We start from the raw sequence: 19,881 nt of genomic DNA, 5'->3' as shown, positions 1-19,881 counted from the left end.
AGAATGAGTAAAGCAAGGCTTACCCAGTTTTCATGTGGTTTTCTGGGTCTGCCGTTATAGTACTGGATAATAAAGAACTGGACAGTGAATGTTTGTAACCCTCCAACATCCCCAAAGGTGCACTCCTCTGTCGTCTCCTGAGACACATGGATGCCAACCGACAACGAATGATTATATTGCACTTAATATTATTTATGTGCATCTTTTTTTTTAATTGTTGGGGCACAGTTGTGGCAAAAGCAGGAGGGAGGAATATACAGGTTGTATTAAGCAGGCCAAAATGCACATCCAGTTGGCATGTTTAAAATACTAGGCAACCCAAAATGGTGGTGGAGCCTGTTAGCTATCAGCTGGGCATAGTTGATGTTTATGTATTAAGTCATCTTATTTCAGTGTCAGCGTGTTTAAAAACCAGCAGAACAAATTGCTGGTCAAGAATTTAGGATCCTTCCTCTTATTTTCATTTATTATTTATTAAATTTGTATACCGCCCTTCATTCGCAGACCTCAGGGCGGCCCACAACATAAAGCAGCCTTCTTGGCTGCTGCTACTGCTGTAGTGACCAATTTCTGCTTTGGATTAATGATCTGATATTTGGAGGACAGGGCGGGGGGGGGGCAGGCGGGCGGGCGGGACTGCTGACTTCGGCCCAGAATTTATTTATTGTCACGGTGTGTGATAAGGTGAAACCTGACAAACGGTGCAGCATACTAATTGATACCAATCAATTAATCAAACTAATCAAAACATCCAGCATACTAATTGATTTTGGAGGATCTTCAAGTTCAATTTTGAGACCCCAGGGGAAATTATCCCATTACTTTCCATTCATCGTTAATTACCATGCAGGAATATAAAAATGATAGGAGGACAATGAGGTTTTGTGGCTGCACAGGAACACGGGAAGCTGAGTCGGCATTGATCCATCTAGCTTAGTATTGCCTACACTGACTGGCAGCAGCTCTCTGGGGTTTCAGAGAAGGGTCTGTCCCAGTTCTACCTGGAGGTGCCAGGGATTAATATTGTGCAAACTTTTTGTGTGCACAGCATGCGCATTGCCACTGAGCTATGGCTTACAAATAAAATTACTGTATATTCTGGCGTATAAGACTACTTTTTAATCCAGGAAAATTCTCAAAAGTCGGGGGTCGTCTTATATGCCGGGTGGAGAATCTGCAGTTGAGTATATCTCAAACTCTATATTTTAACTGGAAAAGTTGGGGGGTCGTCTTATACGCCCAGTTGTCTTATACACTGGAAAATACGGTATGTATGTATGTATGTATGTATGTATGAAGTCATCCTTGTACAGTGGTGCCTCGCAAGACGAAATTAATTCGTTCCGCAAGACTCTTCGTCTTGCAGAAATTTCGTCTTGCGAGGCACCTTTTCCCATAGGAACGCATTAAAATTTAATTAATGCGTTCCTATAGGGAAAAAAGTCCGGGGGCCCCTCCCGACCGGCACCGGAGCCAAGCCAAGCCGCGTTTTAAGACTGCAGTGAGCGAACAGCAGCGCTGCTGTTCGCTCGCTTCAGTCTTAAAACACGGCGCTGCGGCTCTGGGAGGGAGTGAGGGGGCCGTGGGATCATGCCCGACATCGGGCACGATCCCACGGCCCCCTCCCGACCGGCAGCGGAGCTCTGGGTGCTGTGTTTTAAGACTGCAGCGATCGCTGCAGTCTTAAAACGCAGCTCCGCGGCTCCGGGAGGGAGGGAGGGGGCCGTGGGATCATGCCTGACATCGGGCACGATCCCACGGCCCCCTCCCGACCGGCAGCGGAGCTCCGCGGTGCTGTGTTTTAAGACTGCAACGATCGCTGCAGTCTTAAAACGCAGCTCCGCGGCTCTGGGAGGGAGGCAGGGGGCCGTGGGATCATGCCCGACATCAGGCATGATCCCACGGCCCCCTCCCGACCGGCAGCGGAGCTCCGCGGTGCTGTGTTTTAAGACTGCAGCGATCGCTGCAGTCTTAAAACGCAGCTCCGCGGCTCTGGGAGGGAGGGAGGGGGCCGTGGGATCATGCCCGACATCGGGCACGATCCCACGGCCCCCTCCCGACCGGCAGCGGAGCTCCGCGGTGCTGTGTTTTAAGACTGCAACGATCGCTGCAGTCTTAAAACGCAGCTCCGCGGCTCCGGGAGGGAGGGAGGGGGCCGTGGGATCATGCCCGACATTGGGCACGATCCCACGGCCCCCTCCTGACCGGCAGCGGAGCTCCGCGGTGCTGTGTTTTAAGACTGCAGCGATCGTTGCAGTCTTAAAACGCAGCTCCGCGGCTCCGCTGCCGGTCGGGAGGGGGCCGTGGGATCATGCCCGACATCGGGCACGATCCCACGGCCCCCTCCCGACCGGCAGCGGAGCTCCGCGCCGCCAAGTTTTAAGACTGCAACGATCGTTGCAGTCTTAAAACGCAGCGGCGGGGCTCCGGGAAGGAGGGAGAGGGCCGTGGGATCATGCCCGACATCGGGCACGATCCCACGGCCCCCTCCCGACCGGCAGCGGAGCTCCGCGCCGCCGAGTTTTAAGACTGCAACGATCGTTGCAGTCTTAAAACGCAGCGGCGGGGCTCCGGGAAGGAGGGAGAGGGCCGTGGGATCATGCCCGACATCGGGCACGATCCCACGGCCCCCTCCCGACCGGCAACGCGGCGCCCCGCGGCTCCAGGAGGGCTTACCTTTTCGCTGCGGTCGGGAGGGATGTTGTCCGCGTCTGCCATTTTGGATCGACTGCGCATGCACAGTCGATCCAAAATGGCGGACGCGGACATCACCCCTCCCGACCAGAGCGAAAAGGTAAGCCGGCTTACAGTGGTACCTCGCCAGACAAATTTGTCTTGCGAAAAACAGGCATAGACGAATTCGTCTTGCGAGTCAACTAAAAACTCGCAAAACCCTTTCGTTTTGCGAGTTTTTCGTCTAGCGAGGCATTCGTCTTGCGGGGTACCACTGTATACTGATTAGACACAAAGGCTGCTAAAAATTATGTTAGGAAATCATTTTACTGATTTTTATTCATGTGGACGATGTGGTGTTGCATTATCTGCACATGCTAGGGAGCACTTTAATAATAATTAATGACTATAAATCACACTATTAACCTTCTGTAGGTTGGAGACTACGCTTGCTCTGGATGCAAGGCTCCTTTTGGCCTCACTGCGGAGACGTGGGGTTGAAATTTAAAATTTAAATGTTCCTTACAATGTTCATGCAGCCAGAATTTTCTTTATACAGGAAAGGTCCTTTCTGCTCCAACTATTCAAGAGACAGCACAGATTAGTTGACAGGACCAAGACTGTCGCATTTATCTGTTTCGTGCTCGCAAATACAATCTTCTACATGGGGCGGGGGAAATAGGCACTATACTTCTGTGGCAAGTAGAGCTGAAATAAATTTACTCCATTAGATTTGCCTCAGTGAATCTTGACAGCAAGAGCATTCTATGGGTGGATGTATATTTGGAAAATATTTGATACTGAACTTGCAGTAGGAGTCAACATATGACGAACCTCATCTGTGGCAATTAGTGTTTGACAATCTGGCCTGTGAATGCAACAAGGCCAACCTCCAGTAGTGTCTCTTTTTTGTAGATGTTTTCTTATTTTTAGAGCTTGTAGTTTATTTTTAGAACTAAGAACTGGTACGTGAGATTGCTTCGTTCCTCCTCCCTTCCAGTCTATTTTCCTTTCGTGTCATGTCTTTTTAGATTATAATTCCAAGGGCAGAGGCTACCTTTTCTTTTAGTGATTTGTGACCTGATCTAGGAGCCTTTTCCAGCTGAGGGGTGGGATAAAATTTCTTCAACCAACCAACCAACCAAACAACCAACCAGAACATCACCTGAATTTCTAGAGAACTAAGGGTATTTTTCACTTCCAAAGCATCAGCCTATGCACACATCTTGAAATTATTCAGGATTAGTCACTCCATGTGAGCAAATTTGGGGAACGCCTAATTTTGTAACCTTAGCTCTGGGGCATACCAGAAGGTTCTTGGTGCCAAGTCAGTTGCTTCTCTTAGAACTGGCTTTCCAATTCCATTGGCTGAAGTAAAGATGCTGATTTTCTTTTATACCTTTTGAGTTGGTCACAGGCTCTGAGAAAACATATCTGAGCAGAAAGAATGACTTCTGTGAAAATTGAATAGGCTATTAATGATGGACTTCCCTGTTCCTCGAAAGCCGGGATGGGCAACCTGCCATGTCCCAGCTCTTGTTGGACTCCGACTCCCATCAGCCCCATCCAGCTTGGGCAATGTTCAGGGATGATGGGAGTTGTAGTCCAACAAACCCCTGGTTCCCAACCCTCTTTAATATGAATGAAAAAGCAGCAAAACGCGCACAATTGTTATTCAGTCTCAAGAGGACAGTCAGTCTCAAGATTTCTTGGTTTGTGAGCCTTTGCAGTTAAAAAAATGAATGATATTCGTTTAGTGTAGACATGCGCTTGGAAGACTTCAGATGGACATTAGCAGGAGGTGTGGCAAGAATCCTGGGTTGTGAGTTCTGTTGGGCCAAATTTTGTCCCTGACATGCTTCAGAGTAAATAAGTGAGCTATTGTTTTCAAACAGCTATTACTAATTTGTTTGGAAGTATCCTGGAAATGTTGTTCTGGGTGCCCCCTCCTCCCTGCCCCATCTCTTATCTTACAATACATTGCCCTTTCTAATTGCCCTGTCATTCAAAATGGCTTCTTTCCCCCCCAGGCCCTCCTGCCACTTGCGCTAATGTCATGTTTTTTTAGTAGCAAGCCTTGCTCATGTTTCGGTGCAATTTCCCTTTTGTTCCCATGACCCCATGTTGTCTTCTGACCTAGAATGTTCCACATTGCTCCTTGCTTGGTGGTTCAAGCATTGCTGCTAACACGCTTCGATTCCCAAGGCCTTCCAACTTCCCTCAGCCTTGTTCCTCTCAGCGTTATTTTCGAAACGTGGCTTCGTTGTTTTGGCCTTTTACTCAAGTCACACCACCCAGCTGTTCTGCTTTGGCTGTATTCCACAATACAGTCATTCCTCGGGTTGCGCTCGCTGCTGGCTGCGCGTTTTCAGGATACGAACGTGCCAAACCCGGAAATACCAGAACGGGTTACTTCCGGGTTTGGCGCTCACGCATGCGCAGAATCACTAAATCACGCTTTGGGCATGCGCAGAAGCGCCGAATTGCATCACGCGCGTGCGCAGACGCAGTGGCGCAGGTTGCGAATGCTGCGGGTTGCGAACACGCCTCCCGCATGGATTGCGTTCGCAACGCGAGCATCCACTTTAATACCTTGACATGCTTAAGAGCCAGAAGAAGCTCTAGCGACATTTGAAAATGGCGTGGCGGAGGTTTTGAGTTGGTGACATTGAAGTGAAAGTGTGTTGTCGAGCAAGACTTCTATTTCTTCAAGTGTCCAGCCGCTTTAACGAGTGGGTTCAACTTCCCTGGTGCAGAGGAACACAGCAACCTGGTTATTACCAAGGTGATACCATTGGTCCATCTAGTTTAGTACTGTCTACACTGACTGGCAGCAGCACTTCAGGTTTTCAGGCAGGGATATTTTCCAGCCTTCGCTGGAGATGCCGGGCGTTGAACCTGGGATCCTGTGCATGTGAAACATGTGCTCTACCCCTGAGCTACGAGCCTTTCTCACCGATAACGGTTTGCAACATTTGCATATCCAGCATGATCTAACTTTGCCGGCATCTGTCTGTCTCGGGCGACAATGGAGGAGTGCGCCTTTGGGCGAGAAATCAAACTGTTGGTAGGTGTGACTGTTGAGACCGATGCAGTAAAGACATGTTTTGTTGCAGCTGGGGCAGGTGAAGTGGTCCGGTTCTTCTGATGCTCTATGTCCTATTGATTAAAATCAGCAGGAGTTAAAATACGCTCGGTGTGGACTGCACGCTGCCCTTAGTTTGCAGGGAGTGTAATGGGTGCAAAAAAAACTGTTGAAACATAAGCACCACCTTCCACCCTGTCTTGCGTCTTGTTCTGTGAATAAATTCATTGTCCACATTTTTTTTAATTTATTAAAAAAATCATCCATCAATATCGGATACGTTAACTGTCGTGCATGCCAGGTTCTCTACGGATGGCACTGATTTGGCTTGAATAATAAAGATATCAGCCTGTATTCTTGGAGTAATGCTGCATTAATCAGACTTGCTGGAATGATCACATGGTATTTTATCGCCTTTCCCTGCGAGCTGCTGCTTGTCAGCAGCTGGTTGAGCTGTAGGCCAGTATCTGCAGCCTCTTTTCTCCCAGAATCTTTCCAGCACACAGCTCTCAGTTACGTCTGCAGCTTGACCAACTAAATGTTTCTCCTGCGCCTTACGGAGGGGATTTTGCAGACCTCAGAGGCCTGTGTATTATTCTTTCCTAGGCCATGTATGCATTTGAGGAATTCAGGTAGGCTCTGTGTAACAGCACGGCTGGCTCTTTTCTCTTCTCTTTTTTTGTTCTTGCAAGAATTTTGCTGTGTAATGTCAGGCTGCTTGTACGGTTGCAAAAAAGGCTTCTGAGTTGTAAAAGGGGGGCTTTTGCCTCCGTGTAAGAATCGTAGCCCCTCTTCGGTGCTTGGAAGGTGGGTGTGTCGAGGATCAGCTGCAGGTAAACAATAGCTAACTGTATGATGAAGTGCAGAGATGAGTAATAGCTTCTAATCTAATTCCTCATTGGGATTTTTATTTTAAATCGCTTTTGCAGCCTGAAACTGCAAGTAGAGTCATAAACATGAAAACATACACTTCTGCTGGGAAAAATGAAAAGTATTTTGTTGTTGTTGTTGCTGCTGTTTTTAGCACATGACAGATGCCTCTCTTCTGGTTTTTATTTATTTATTCTTAAAGGATAGTTAATTTTGCGTGGGCTGAAATATCGATGCTTGGATGGAGCATGTATGGAATTAGGTTGGGGAGCTGTTGCTCAGCACATATGCCTGCTACTTGTGGTTTCGTAGCTGCAATATTTCAGCAAAACCACTTGGTGAAAATAGAATGCTCTAGATATCAGTAGAGGTGTTGTGTTTTTGGTCAGATTTTAATAGGTGCAGAAATATAATATTTTTTTTAATTAGTAGTATTAAAGGCTGTGTTCTACATAATTCTTCTTTGAGAAATGGAAGGGGGGAGGGCTCTGGTCAGTCTTTTCTAACTCTTTTCCTATGCAGCCCTGCAGATTTTTTTAAAATGCATATGAAACACAGTGAATCCTAGGCTTGTTCTTACCTGCATCAAAACAATACAGGGATATGTTCAATTTTCTGACCTTCATTGGCCTTTCACTTTGTGGTTGCAAATAAGAAGGAAGCTCACCCACTTTTCCTTCTTCTTCTTTCAAAGCTAATTGGTAAAGATCATGGTGGGGGGGGGGTATCATTTTAGCCGCTGCTCTGGTTGTGCAGATGCCTTCGTTATAATGTCATTTCAGTAGTCGCATACTGCAAAAAGCTAACTTGTACCTTATTTGCATGGGAGGTGGGATTCGTTTAACTGAAGACATCATAAAGGCTGAATGAGAGGAGGGGGTTTGCTCCTCGCAGGCACTGGAGTTAAAAGCACTGTTTTCCTGCTAAAACACATTTTAATGTCAGGCATGTCATTGTCATGTTCGTGTTCATTCGGCTGAGGTGTCCCTGATAGCGAAAAGGATGATTAACAGCATTTTGTTCTCGGTTGGTCTTGAAAAGTACCGGGTAAGCGGTCGTTTTCTGCACAGTGCAGGGTGGGGGAAAAAATAAGAGAATTTGTGCTATTTTTGAAACATAGGAGAATACCATTTTGGGAGCAGGAAGAGGAGGAGGAGGAGGATTTTGGCAGAAGCCAGTGCAGTGCTGTGTTATAACTGCAGTTTGTAGCATTGTTAAGAAAATGCTTGCAAACCTCGAAGAGGCCAATTACTGTCAGCAAGTTAAGCTGCAAAATGTAGAGGCAGCAAGCCTCGCGTCCTTTTGTCTTAGTCATTCTGTGCAGATGGGAGAGCAAATGATGCAAAAGTGATTTTCTTAATGATTCTGCGATCAGGTTGTCACGCAAATGCAAGATTCGTTTTGATGCGCCGACTTGCAAAGGGCATGGGGCACACTGCTTTCCATTGACAGCTTCTGTTCATCTCCAAGGCATTTCACTCAAGGCAAGCTTTAACTTAGTAGCCTTGAAGTAACATGCACGCCATGCTTTTGGATTGTGGGTTTTGGGTTCCTTGCATTATCCTTTGTTAGGGAGGCTTCTTCTGGAAAACAGTGCCTACTTTTCCTAGTTCACCGTGCTTGGCATGTAGAGCTGTTGCTATGACACTCCCTGAAAATATCAGATTTGTTACTCAGGTGCGCTGTTGATTCTGTTAACACGGTGGAAGTTCTTAAGCCACGCAGAATTCTTCACGCGGAATGGGAAGGTAACAGTTAATCTATCAAAGCAAGTGCAGATGGTTAGGAAGGGAAATGTTTCTATTCATTTCACATAAACAGCAGCCCACTATGAAAAGCACATGAGAAACAGAACAGCAGCCAACTATAGATTTTGACCACCATTGATGAACCAGGGGACTTCCAAGTTATTAGCCTTTTACACCTGAGCTCTAAAGCCAAAACTCCATTAACTGGATTCTAACTGTTGCACTTTGAGGGGCAGGTACAAAACAGACCACATAAACCTTCCAACTGGCCTAGTTTGTATTCCTGCCACCTCAAGCAACAGGGTAGTATCCAGCAGGGCCGTCTTATACATAGGGGCTACTGGCGTGGCGCGCCAGGGCGCCAGCCCCCCAGGGGCACCCCCACGAGCCCGTCGGTATACCCACCCCCGCCCCCACGGGTGGACGGGTGTTAGCGTGCCGCTGGCACAGCTGCGTCCGCCCATGCCACTCCCGGGTGGGCTGCGAGCCGGCCGCCCTCCGCTCCCATCCCGCACGGGGAGCCCCAGCTGGAGCGCTGGAAGGGCGCACAGAGTCCCGCGCCGCTCCAGCGCCATGCCCCTCACCCCCCCGCTCGCCCACCCCCCCTCCCGAGGGAGGTCAGCGCGGGAGGGAGGTGGCCCCAGAGGCGGAGAGGCGGCACGTCGGGGGCGCCGGAGGGATCGCCGCGCCATGGCAGCCGATCTACCTAAGACGGCCCTGGTATCCAGTGCCAAACCTACTCAGGGTAAAGGTAAAGGGACCCCTGACCATTAGGTCCAGTCGTGTCCGACTCTGGGGTTGGGCGCTCATCTCACTTTACTGGCCGAGGGAGCCGGCGTACAGCTTCCGGGTCATGTGGCCAGCATGACTAAGCCGCTTCTGGCGAACCAGAGCAGCGCACGGAAATGCCCTTTACCTTCCCGCTGGAGTGGTACCTATTTACCTACTTGCACTTTGACGTGCTTTCGATCTGCTAGGTTGGCAGGAGCTGGGATCGAGCAACGGGAGCTTACCCCGTCGCTGGGATTCGAACCGCCGACCTTCTGATCAGCAAGCCCTAGGCTCAGTGGTTTAATCCACAGCGCCATTGAAATTAATAGACACGGACAGTTTATTTCCTTTAGTTTTGGTGGATCTTCTCTGAGTAGAAGTTAATTGAATACAACGTAATATGCTTTTTCCTCTTGACGTATTTTATGCCTGAAACCACAATACCGTTTACTTCTTGCAAACGCTTCCTCACAACCTTGGTTTTTCTGCGAACACTTTGTTCCTGGACTTCACTTTAGCTAGGGTTTAAACCCATGCCACTTCAAACCTGCATCCTCCCCCCCCCAAAAAAAATCCATTTTCTCCCACTTCCACTGTTGCCTGCTCCCATATGGGAACATTAGGTTGTAAGGTTCTTGGGGCAGGGACATTGTACAGGACTGATTGATTGATTGTCCTGTGCTGTATAGGATTTCTTACCCTCCCTTCACCATAAGGTCCCAGGGCAAGTTACAACAATATAATCATACAATTAAAAACAAAACAGTATAGGACAGTAACATGAAGCAAGAGAAGCAACTCCAAACCAAAGCAGCACGACATAGGTTACCGGTAACCAAAATGGAAGAGGTTTGTACCACAGAAATACCTTAATGGTCAAAAGGCCTGAGTTAAGAGGGGCAACTTCAGCATGCATGGAAGCTGGGCAGTGACGGTGCTAGATGAACCTCTGTGAGGTGGGAGTTCCATCATTCAGGGGCCACCACTAAGAAGGCCCTTTGGTGTGTTCACTTTGGGCCATTGGGGACTAAGGAAGTGCTTTTTAAGGATTGTAACCACTTCCCTAATGGATAGATAGAGTCAAACATGGGAATTCCAAGCCTGACTCTGTGCACTCGCTGGGCCTGTATTTACCAGACCATTGTGATAATCAGTGCCATAATGCGTATAGTATGTTTTAAGGTGCTGCTTGAGTGAGGAGACAATAAAAGCATATACGGTAGGTTAGCTGTTGCATCTGTGGAAGTATAACCTGACTTGGTTAGAAGACTCTTCCAATTATCAAAACGCAAAGATGCTCAGCCATAGCATGTTGGATAGCTTCCAGATAAGGCATTTGTGTATGTTACATCTACTCGGCAGCTTCACTTTGAAGCCTGCTGTTTCCCGATCTATATTGCTGCACTGCATAATTCTGCATTCTTAAACAGCTAATGGATTTCTTCCTGCAAGTTGTCGAAATGTGGTGTGCTGTTTATGAAGCACCTGTGTGAAATACTTGGAGGAAGGTGTGTGTTTAGGGTTAGTTAGCACCTTAGATTTGGATGAAACCCTCAAGGGTCATCTAGTCGAATGCCCTGTAATGCAGGAATCTCAACTAAAGCATCCCTGGCAGATGGCCATTCAACCACTGCTCAAAAATCTCCAAGGAAGGAGAGTCCACTGTCTTCCGAGTGAGTCCATCTCACTGTCGAACAGCTCTTACCACCATAAAGTTCATCATCATCATCATCATCATTTATTTATACCCCGCCCATCTGGCTGGGTTTCCCCAGCCACTCTGGGCGGCTCCCAACAGAATAAAAAAGCGATAAAATATCAAACACTAAAAACTTACCTGTAGTTGGGAGGAATTAAAGAACCTTTTAATGAGGGTGAAAGAGGAGAGCGCAAAATATGGTCTGAAGCTCAACATCAAAAAAACTAAGATCATGGCCACTGGTCCCATCACCTCCTGGCAAATAGAAGGGGAAGAAATGGAGGCAGTGAGAGATTTCACTTTCTTGGTGGGTTCCATGATCACTGCAGATGGTGACAGCAGTCACGGAATTAGAAGACGCCTGCTTCTTGGAAGAAAAGCAATGACAAACCTAGACAGCATCTTAAAAAGCAAAGACATCACCTTGCCGACAAAGGTCCGTATAGTTCAAGCTATGGTTTTCCCAGTAGTATTGTACGGAAGTGAGAGCTGGACCATAAAGAAGGCTGATCGCCGAAGAATTGATGCTTTTGAATTATGGTGCTGGAGGAGACTCTTGAGAGTCCCATGGACTGCAAGAAGATCAAACCTATCCATTCTCAAAGAAATCAGCCCTGAGTGCTCACTAGAAGGACAGATCCTGAAGTTGAGGCTCCAGTACTTTGGCCACCTCATGAGAAGAGATGACTTCCTGGAAAAGACCCTGATGTTGGGAAAGATGGAGGGCACAAGGAGAAGGGGACGACAGAGGATGAGATGGTTGGACAGTGTTCTTGAAGCTACTAACATGAGTTTGGCCAAACTGCGGGAGGCAGTGAAGGATAGGCGTGCCTGGCGTGCTCTGGTCCATGGGGTCACGAAGAGTCGGACACGACTGAACGACTGAACAACACCCTGAGCTAGTGTGCTGCAGTTGTGGAAAGGGCAACCAACTTGTTATGTTGGCATCCTTCTGTCTCGGGAGACCATGGAGGAGTGTGTCTTTGGGGGTGAGGTCAAGTTGTTGGAAGCTTTCAGAGCCTGCTGTGCATGTAGAGACTGATGTGGGAGAGATGTGTTTCATTGTAGCTGGGGCAGATGAAGGCGTCCGGTTGTGCTGCTGCAGTTGCACCATGGCCTTCTCTGCAGTGGCTCCCCATCTATGGGATGCTCTCCCCAGGGAAGTTCGCCTGGCACCTTCATTATACACCTTCCTTAAACACCTATATACGTTCCTTTTTAACCAGGCCTTTGGTTAATCTTATTGACACCCAACACCCTTTTAGAATGTGGCTTTTTTTGGGGGGGGGGTGTTATTGGGTTATTGCTTTTGGTTTGATTTTATATGTTGTGGTCTTGTTGTGAACCACCCTGAGACCTCCAGGTATAGGGTGGTGTACAAGTTGAATTAACAACAACAACATCAACAATGCTGTTATACAAATCTATGGTGCGACTGCATCTGGAGTGAGCTGTGTACAGTTCTCATCACCTCACCTCGAAAACGGGTACTATAGAGTTGGAAAAGTTTCAGAAAAAAGGCTACCAAAATTATCAAGGGGATGGAGCTACAGGTCCCCTGTGAGGAAAGGTTGCAGCGTTTGGGTCTTCTTAAGGCAAGTAGACGACACAATAGAAGGTAATAGAGCCAGCGTGGTGTAGTGCTTAAGAGCGGTGGACTCGTAATCTGGGGAACCGGGTTCGCGTCTCCGCTCCTCCACATGCAGCTGCTGGGTGACCTTGGGCTAGTCACACTTCTTTGAAGTCTCTCAGCCCCACTCACCTTACAGAGTGTTTGTTGTGGGGGAGGAAGGGAAAGGAGAATGTTAGCCCCTTTGAGACTCCTTCGGGTAGTGATCAAGCAGGATATCAAGTCCAAACTCTTCTTCTTCTTCTTCTAATAAAATTGTTCATTGTGTGAAGAAAGTAGATAGAGAAAAGCTTTCCTCCCTCCCTTTTAACACTAGATCTCTCCTCGACACCCAGTGAAGAAGCTGTAGGTTGGCAGATTCGGGACAGACAAAATAAAGTACAGCGGTACCTCGGTTTTTGAACGTAATCCATTCCAGAAGACTGTTCAACTTCCAAGGCTTGTTCGAAAACCGAAGCATTTACTTCCAGGCTTACGCCGTTCGAAAACTGAAATGTTTGTCAATGGAGACGTTTGAAAACCGAGGTTCCACTGTACTTCTTGACACAGCGCATAGTTAAGCTATGGAATTTGCTTCCACGGGTGGCAGTGATGGCCACTAACTTGGATAAGCGGATTGGAGAAATTCATGGAGGAGAAGGCTTTCAATGGCTACTAAGCCTGATGCGTTCCTCCTTCAACTATTGGAGGTAGTATGTTTCTGAACACCAGTTCTAAAACATTCACAAGAAAACAGAGCTGTCCCCCTTTCTGACTATAACAATAGTGAGCTTGGGAATTTTAAGGAGTTAAACTCGTTGGCGTTTAATGGTGTCAGCGAAGGAGAGATAGCAAAAAGTGTTTCAAAAATAAATGGTGTCTGGGGTTTTGCAGATGTGGGTGCTATTTTTGAACACTGTTTGCTAGACAATATTGCCTCAGGCTCTGCCAGCTCACCATTGGCACTGCAGTTGGTGCATTGCATTAAAAAAAAAAAAAACATTGTAGGGAATATTGAAAACCCATGCTGTCTACAAGTTGGTAGAATACAGTATAACGTTTTGAAACCTGTTCGAGCTGCAGTCGGAATATGGTTCATTCCCTCCTAACAAGTGTTACCTCTGGCGTCTTCTATTATTGCAGTGTATTTTCCAATATTTCCAGCGCTTTCATTTTTCATTATCCTTTTTAATTTATTTTTTTAATTATTATTTTTTGCAAATAAGGGCATGTCCCCGCTTGACAGCTTTTAGGCACACAACAACATTAGCAGACCAATCATATATTTTCACCATTAGTCCTAAGGAAACTTTTTTATGTAAGTGAAAGCAAGTGGGGCATTGCACAAGGAACAGAGTGAGGATTGCACTGCATAGGAAACACTTGAGCTGTATGGTGCCAGCCCTTGATGCATCTGGGAAGGGGTCTTGCTCCTGCAGACTATGTGGATCTTTTGGCAAGATCAGGAGCTCGTGCAGCATATGTGTGTGTGTGTGTGTGTGTGTGTATTTGGCTTACATTACCTTATCCCTTTCTGGATGGGGTAAAGGTAAAGCTACCCCTGACTATGGGTTTGCGCGCTCATCTCGCTCTATAGGCCGAGGGGGCTGGCGTTTGTCTGCAGACAGCTTCCGGGTCATGTGGCCAGCATGACTAAGCCACTTTTGGCGAACCAGAGCAGTGCACGGAAACGGCGTTTACCTTCCTGCTGGAGCAGTACCTATATATCTACTTGCACTTGATGTGCTTTCGAACTGCTAGGTTGGCAGGAGCTGTGACCGAGCAATGGGAGCTCACCCCATCGCGGGGATTCAAACTGACGACCTTCTGATTGGCAAGCCCTAGTCTCTGTGGTTTAGACCACAGCGCCACCCACATCCTTCCTCTGGATGGGGTTGTTGTTGTTGTTCAATCGTTCAGTCGTGTCCGACTCTTCGTGACCCCATGGACCAGAGCACGCCAGGTACGCCTATCCTTCACTGCCTCTCGCAGTTTGGCCAAACTCATGTTAGTAGCTTCAAGAACACTGTCCAACCATCTCATCCTCTGTCGTCCCCTTCTCCTTGTGCCCTCCATCTTTCCCAACATCAGGGTCTTTTCTAGGGATTCTTCTCTTCTCATGAGGTGGCCAAAGTACTGGAGCCTCAACTTCAGGATCTGTCCTTCTAGTGAGTACTCAGGGCTGATTTCTTTGAGAATGGATAGGTTTGATCTTTTTGCAGTCCATGGGACTCTCAAGAGTCTCCTCCAGCACCATAATTCAAAAGCATCAATTCTACGGCGATCAGCCTTCTTTATGGTCCAGCTCTCACTTCCGTACATTACTACTGGGAAAACCATAGCTTTAACTATACGGACCTTTGTCGGCAAGGTGATGTCTTTGCTTTTTAAGATGCTGTCTAGGTTTGTCATTGCTTTTCTCCCAAGAAGCAGGCGTCTTCTAATTTCGTGACTGCTGTCACCATCTGCAGTGATCATGGAACCCAAGAAAGTGAAATCTCTCACTGCCTCCATTTCTTCCCCTTCTATTTGCCAGGAGGTGATGGGACCAGTGGCCATGATCTTAGTTTTTTTGATGTTGAGCTTCAGACCATATTTTGCGCTCTCTTCTTTCACCCTCATTAAAAGGTTTTTCAATTCTTCCTCACTTTCTGCCATCAAGGTAGTATCATCAGCATATCTGAGGTTGTTGATATTTTTTCCGGCAATCTTAATTCCGGTTGGGGATTCATCCAGTCCAGCCTTTCGCATGATGTATTCTGCATATAAGTTAAATAAGCAGGGAGACAATATACAGCCTTGTCGTACTCCTTTCCCAATTTTGAACCAATCAGTTGTTCCATATCCAGTTCTAACTGTAGCTTCTTGTCCCACATAGAGATTTCTCAGGAGGCAAATGAGGTGATCCGGCACTCCCATTTCTTTAAGAACTTGCCATAGTTTGCTGTGGTCGACACAGTCAAATGCTTTTGCATAATCAATGAAGCAGAAGTAGATGTTTTTCTGGAACTCTCTGGCTTTCTCCATAATCCAGCGCATGTTTGCAATTTGGTCTCTGGTTCCTCTGCCCCTTCGAAATCCAGCTTGCACTTCTGGGAGTTCTCGGTCCACATACTGCTTAAGCCTGCCTTGTAGAATTTTAAGCATAACCTTGCTAGCGTGTGAAATGAGTGCAATTGTGCGGTAGTTGGAGCATTCTTTGACACTGCCCTTCTTTGGGATTGGGATGTAGACTGATCTTCTCCAATCCTCTGGCCACTGCTGAGTTTTCCAAACTTGCTGGCATATTGAGTGCAGCACCTTAACAGCATCCTCTTTTAAAATTTTAAATAGTTCAGCTGGAATATCATCACTTCCACTGGCCTTGTTGTTAGCAAGGCTTTCTAAGGCCCATTTGACTTCACTCTCCAGGATGTCTGGCTCAAGGTCAGCAACCACATTACCTGGGGGGTATGAGACCTCCATATCTTTCTGGTATAATTCCTCTGTGTATTCTTGCCACCTCTTCTTGATGTCTTCTGCTTCTGTTAGGTCCTTTCCACTTTTGTCCTTAATTGTCGTAATCTTTGTACGAAATGTTCCTTTCATATCTCCAATTTTCTTGAATAAATCTCTGGTTTTTCCCATTCTGTTATTTTCCTCTATTTCTTTGCATTGCTCGTTTAGAAAGGCCCTCTTGTCTCTCCTTGCTATTCTTTGGAAATCTGCATTCAATTTCCTGTATCTTTCACGATCTCCTTCGCATTTTGCTTGTCTTCTCTCCCCCGCTATTTGTAAGGCCTCATTGGACAGCCACTTTGCTTTCTTGCATTTCTTTTTCATTGGGATGGTTTTCGTTGCTGTCTCCTGTATAATGTTACGAGCCTCCATCCACAGTTCTTCAGGTACTCTATCCACCAAATCTAAATCCTTGAACCTGTTCTTCACTTCAACTGTGTATTCATAAGGAATTTGATTTAGATTGAATCTTACTGGCCCAGTGGTTTTTCCTACTTTCTTCAGTTTAAGCTGGAATTTTGCTATAAGAAGCTGATGATCTGAGCCACAGTCAGCTCCAGGTCTTGTTTTTGCTGAGTGTATAGAGCTTCTCCATCTTTGGCTGCAGAGAATACAATCAATCTGATTTCGATGTTGCCCATCTGGTGATGTCCATGTGTAGAGTCGTCTCTTGTGTTGTTGGAAAAGAGTGTTTGTGATGACCAGCTTGTTCTCTTGACAGAACTCTATTAGCCTTTGCCCTGCTTCATTTTGATCTCCAAGACCAAACTTGCCAGTTGTTCCTTTTATCTCTTGACTCCCTACTTTAGCATTCCAATCCCCTATAATGAGAAGAACATCCTTCTTTGGTGTCATTTATATAAGGTGTTGTAAGTCTTCATAGAATTGATCAATTTCGGTTTCTTCAGAGTATACTCTACTGGATGGGGTAGAGTATATCAAATTTTGTACCTTAGGAAAAGACAATACAGCCTCCCCAGTGGCAACCCAGTATATTGAAAACTACCCTGAGATCCTTGGATGAAGGGTGGTATAGAAATTCAATCACTCAATCAATCAATCAATCAATCAATAATACTGTTGTTTGGCTGCATGCGGCTGCATGAGTTTCATAGGCAGGGACCGGTTGGCTAGTCCTTGGTAGTAGTTGCTGCCTCCTGATATGGAAAACCAGTATTAATGTGCCCATGCAGACCTATTTGTAAAAAGTTGGGGTAAACAGCAAGACTCTCATGAAACCCAGGCTATTCCCCACCTGCCGATTATGTTGCAAACAGATATCACTGTGTTTACATTCAAATGAGACATATTCAAATGCCACGTTAAGGATAAATATGACTAGGAGGGTCTGTGTTTTCTGGAGTTGCAGGGAGGTTTTGAATGCAGAAAATAGTCCTGGAAACACTTAGCAGTGTTGCTTCAGCAAGTTCATAAAATATATTCAGAATCTTGGACTGGAGGACCTTTGAAATCCTACTATCTGTACAGTGGAACCTTGGTTCTCGAACTTAATCTGTTCCGGGAGCCCGTTCAAGTCCCGAAACTGTTCGAAAACCAAGGCGCGGCTTCCGATTGGCTGCACTCAATCAGAAGCGGTGTTGGATGTTCGGCTTCCGGAAAACATTCACAAACTGGAACATTTACTTCCGGTTTGCGGTGTTCAGGAGCTGATTTGTTCAGGAGCCGAGGTAACACTGTATTGGGTACAGAGATTGATAGTTGTTGGTGAGGACAAAGTTTGAAAAAGTTACTGTGGAGCACACACAGCAGAACAATGAACTAGATTTCACACAACCTTTTGCACATGGGAGTAAAGTGAGACTAAGCCATACATTAGAAGAGCAAGGTAGAGACAAGGAGCACTGAAGATTACTTGAACAAGGCTGTGTACACATTACTATTTACTATGTCTCCAGTGTACTACCTCCACTGGTATTTGAAGCTGAGTACACATGATATTAGTTGCAATCCATATGTATTCTGTAGTTTCTTGAGAAGCACTGCTGTACTTTGATGTGTTCCCCCTCAAACCAGCTTCCATCCGATTTGGGAACATTTGAGACAGCTGTTGCGAATGCGCAGATGATAGCTTCGTTGAATGAGGAAAGAAATCAGGTAATGCACATGGGATGAAGACATTCCTGCCCTCCTATCTGGTGTGCACAACAGCACAAAAAAGCGACTTTAAGCACAACAGCAGGAAACATGTGATAGCCAGTGAATTTTCAGAGTTCATGGCAGAATTCAGAGCATATTGAATGAATATAATACAAGTCAATTTGAACAAAGGGAATGCATACAATACCAGTCACATCTAAAATCAAAGTTGTAATTAACTTTTTTCAGGTGACTATGCTTAAGAAGCAAATGTATTTTCGCACACAGCTTTTTGGGTATGCTAAAATTAGTAAGTTTTTAGTCCTTTTATTTCTAAGCAAAGCAAAGGAAGTGTATGTAGGCTTGCCACTAGTTCCTTGAAAAAGTGTATTTTAAAACTAGAACCATGTAATTGTAGAGTTGGAAGGGACCCCAAGGGTTTTCTAATCTAACCTCCTGCAGTGCCAGAATCTCAACTAGATCGTACATGTCAGATGGCCATCCAACCTCTGCTTAAAAACCTCCAAGGAAGGAGAGTCCACCAATACATACCTACCCCACAACAACAACCACAACACCCTGCAAATACAACCTAAAACCAATGAAACAGCAGCATAAAACCATATAAAAACAGAAATTAAGGGAATTCAAACTCTTAAAACAAGGTCTGATCTTATAGGTCAAGGAAAGCCTGGGCAAAAAGCTGTGTTTACATATAACATTTACAACATGTTAATAGTGCAACCCTCTGCAGAGATGATGATGATGATTATATTTTATTTCATTTTATTTGTACCCAGCTCATGTGTACCCTGCCCCAGCCACTCTGGCATCTTAATGTCACACTGTTTGATAAGGCTTACTGCCAAGTAAGCGTGCATAGGATTACAGCCTAGCAGCACTTTACTGAATTACCCCCTCCAAACAAGTATTTTAGTTTGGACTACTTTGGACTACAGTGTGTTGAGAAAGAGAGAGAGAGAGAGAGAGAGAGAGAAAGAAAGAGCGAGAAATTTATTAAACCATGTAGAATTAAGATGACATATTGTATTTTAGTTTTGTTTACCAAAAGTAAGTCAAATAATCATGTTGCACAAGGTCAGTTTGGGGGAGGGGGGAAAGTTCCAGGATCTTTTTTTGGGGGGGGAATTTATGCAATTCGAAATTTTTCAGAAAACTCACCAATGGAAACAAATAAGGTGTGATGAACAAGTTTTAGAGTCCAAATATTCAACCATCATTTGATGCCCTTCTGCAAAGTGAGGCACAGTGGATGTCTCTGGGACAAAAGGCCTTTTGGGGGGGGGGCTCTTCCTGGCAGTGAAGTATTTCCAGGCTGTGGACTACCTTGATTGACCTCACCTGGCCAGTGGTTCCTCCTAGACAGGAATGCTTCTTGTTTGGATGGGATCTTGTCTGCTCATTCTTGCCTAGAGATGGGGATGAGGTTTGATGTCCTTACTGGATTTGTGTTTGTGTTTCTCTCTCATACACATGGAATGCCAATTTTTTCTTTTTTCTTTTTAGCAACTCCTAGGTGAAATATGCCACTTCGTTATCCTGAGCTTCAATTCTGCGCACGGTTACGTTTATATAAATAGCTGGTCAAAATGTGTGTAGCTGTGTGAACGATGTCCTTGAATTAGCTACTGAATCGTGTATCTGTAGGTGCCTTTGAAAAGCTCAGAGTTTGCTTTCTGCAAAACTCGGTATCTTATCTGTATGTAAACATTGAAATCTGCAGGGTGTTTGAGGGTGTCTTCAGACTGTCTTTTGTTTGTGGGAGAGATTCGAGCACGTAGTGGATCTTTAGAATTGCTCAATTAAAGTG

At 46.0% G+C, this 19,881-nt stretch overlaps 1 protein-coding gene across 10 annotated transcripts in view; it reads left to right on the top strand.

Annotated features, from left to right (window-relative positions):
* Positions 1-19,881, top strand: part of EVL (Enah/Vasp-like) — a 146,687-nt gene that overhangs the window by 14,229 nt on the left and 112,577 nt on the right. For 6 of the 10 annotated variants that reach the window (XM_033139849.1, XM_033139840.1, XM_033139887.1 and 3 more), the window contains exon 1: positions 6,217-6,390. The exons of 1 other annotated variant lie outside the window; for it this stretch is intronic. In XM_033139849.1, coding sequence (XP_032995740.1) covers positions 6,368-6,390 — 23 coding nt within the window. In that variant the 5' untranslated portion in view covers positions 6,217-6,367. Of the gene's footprint in view, positions 1-6,216; positions 6,391-19,881 lie in introns of those variants that run through there. 3 more of the 10 variants (XM_033139906.1, XM_033139915.1, XM_033139925.1) reach the window with 3 other exon arrangements.

Source organism: Lacerta agilis, chromosome 1, assembly GCF_009819535.1.
Source record: "Lacerta agilis isolate rLacAgi1 chromosome 1, rLacAgi1.pri, whole genome shotgun sequence".
NCBI classification, from domain to species: Eukaryota; Metazoa; Chordata; class Lepidosauria; order Squamata; family Lacertidae; genus Lacerta; species Lacerta agilis.
Note: the sequence above shows the minus strand (reverse complement) of the source record. Positions and strands in the feature narration are given on the sequence as shown.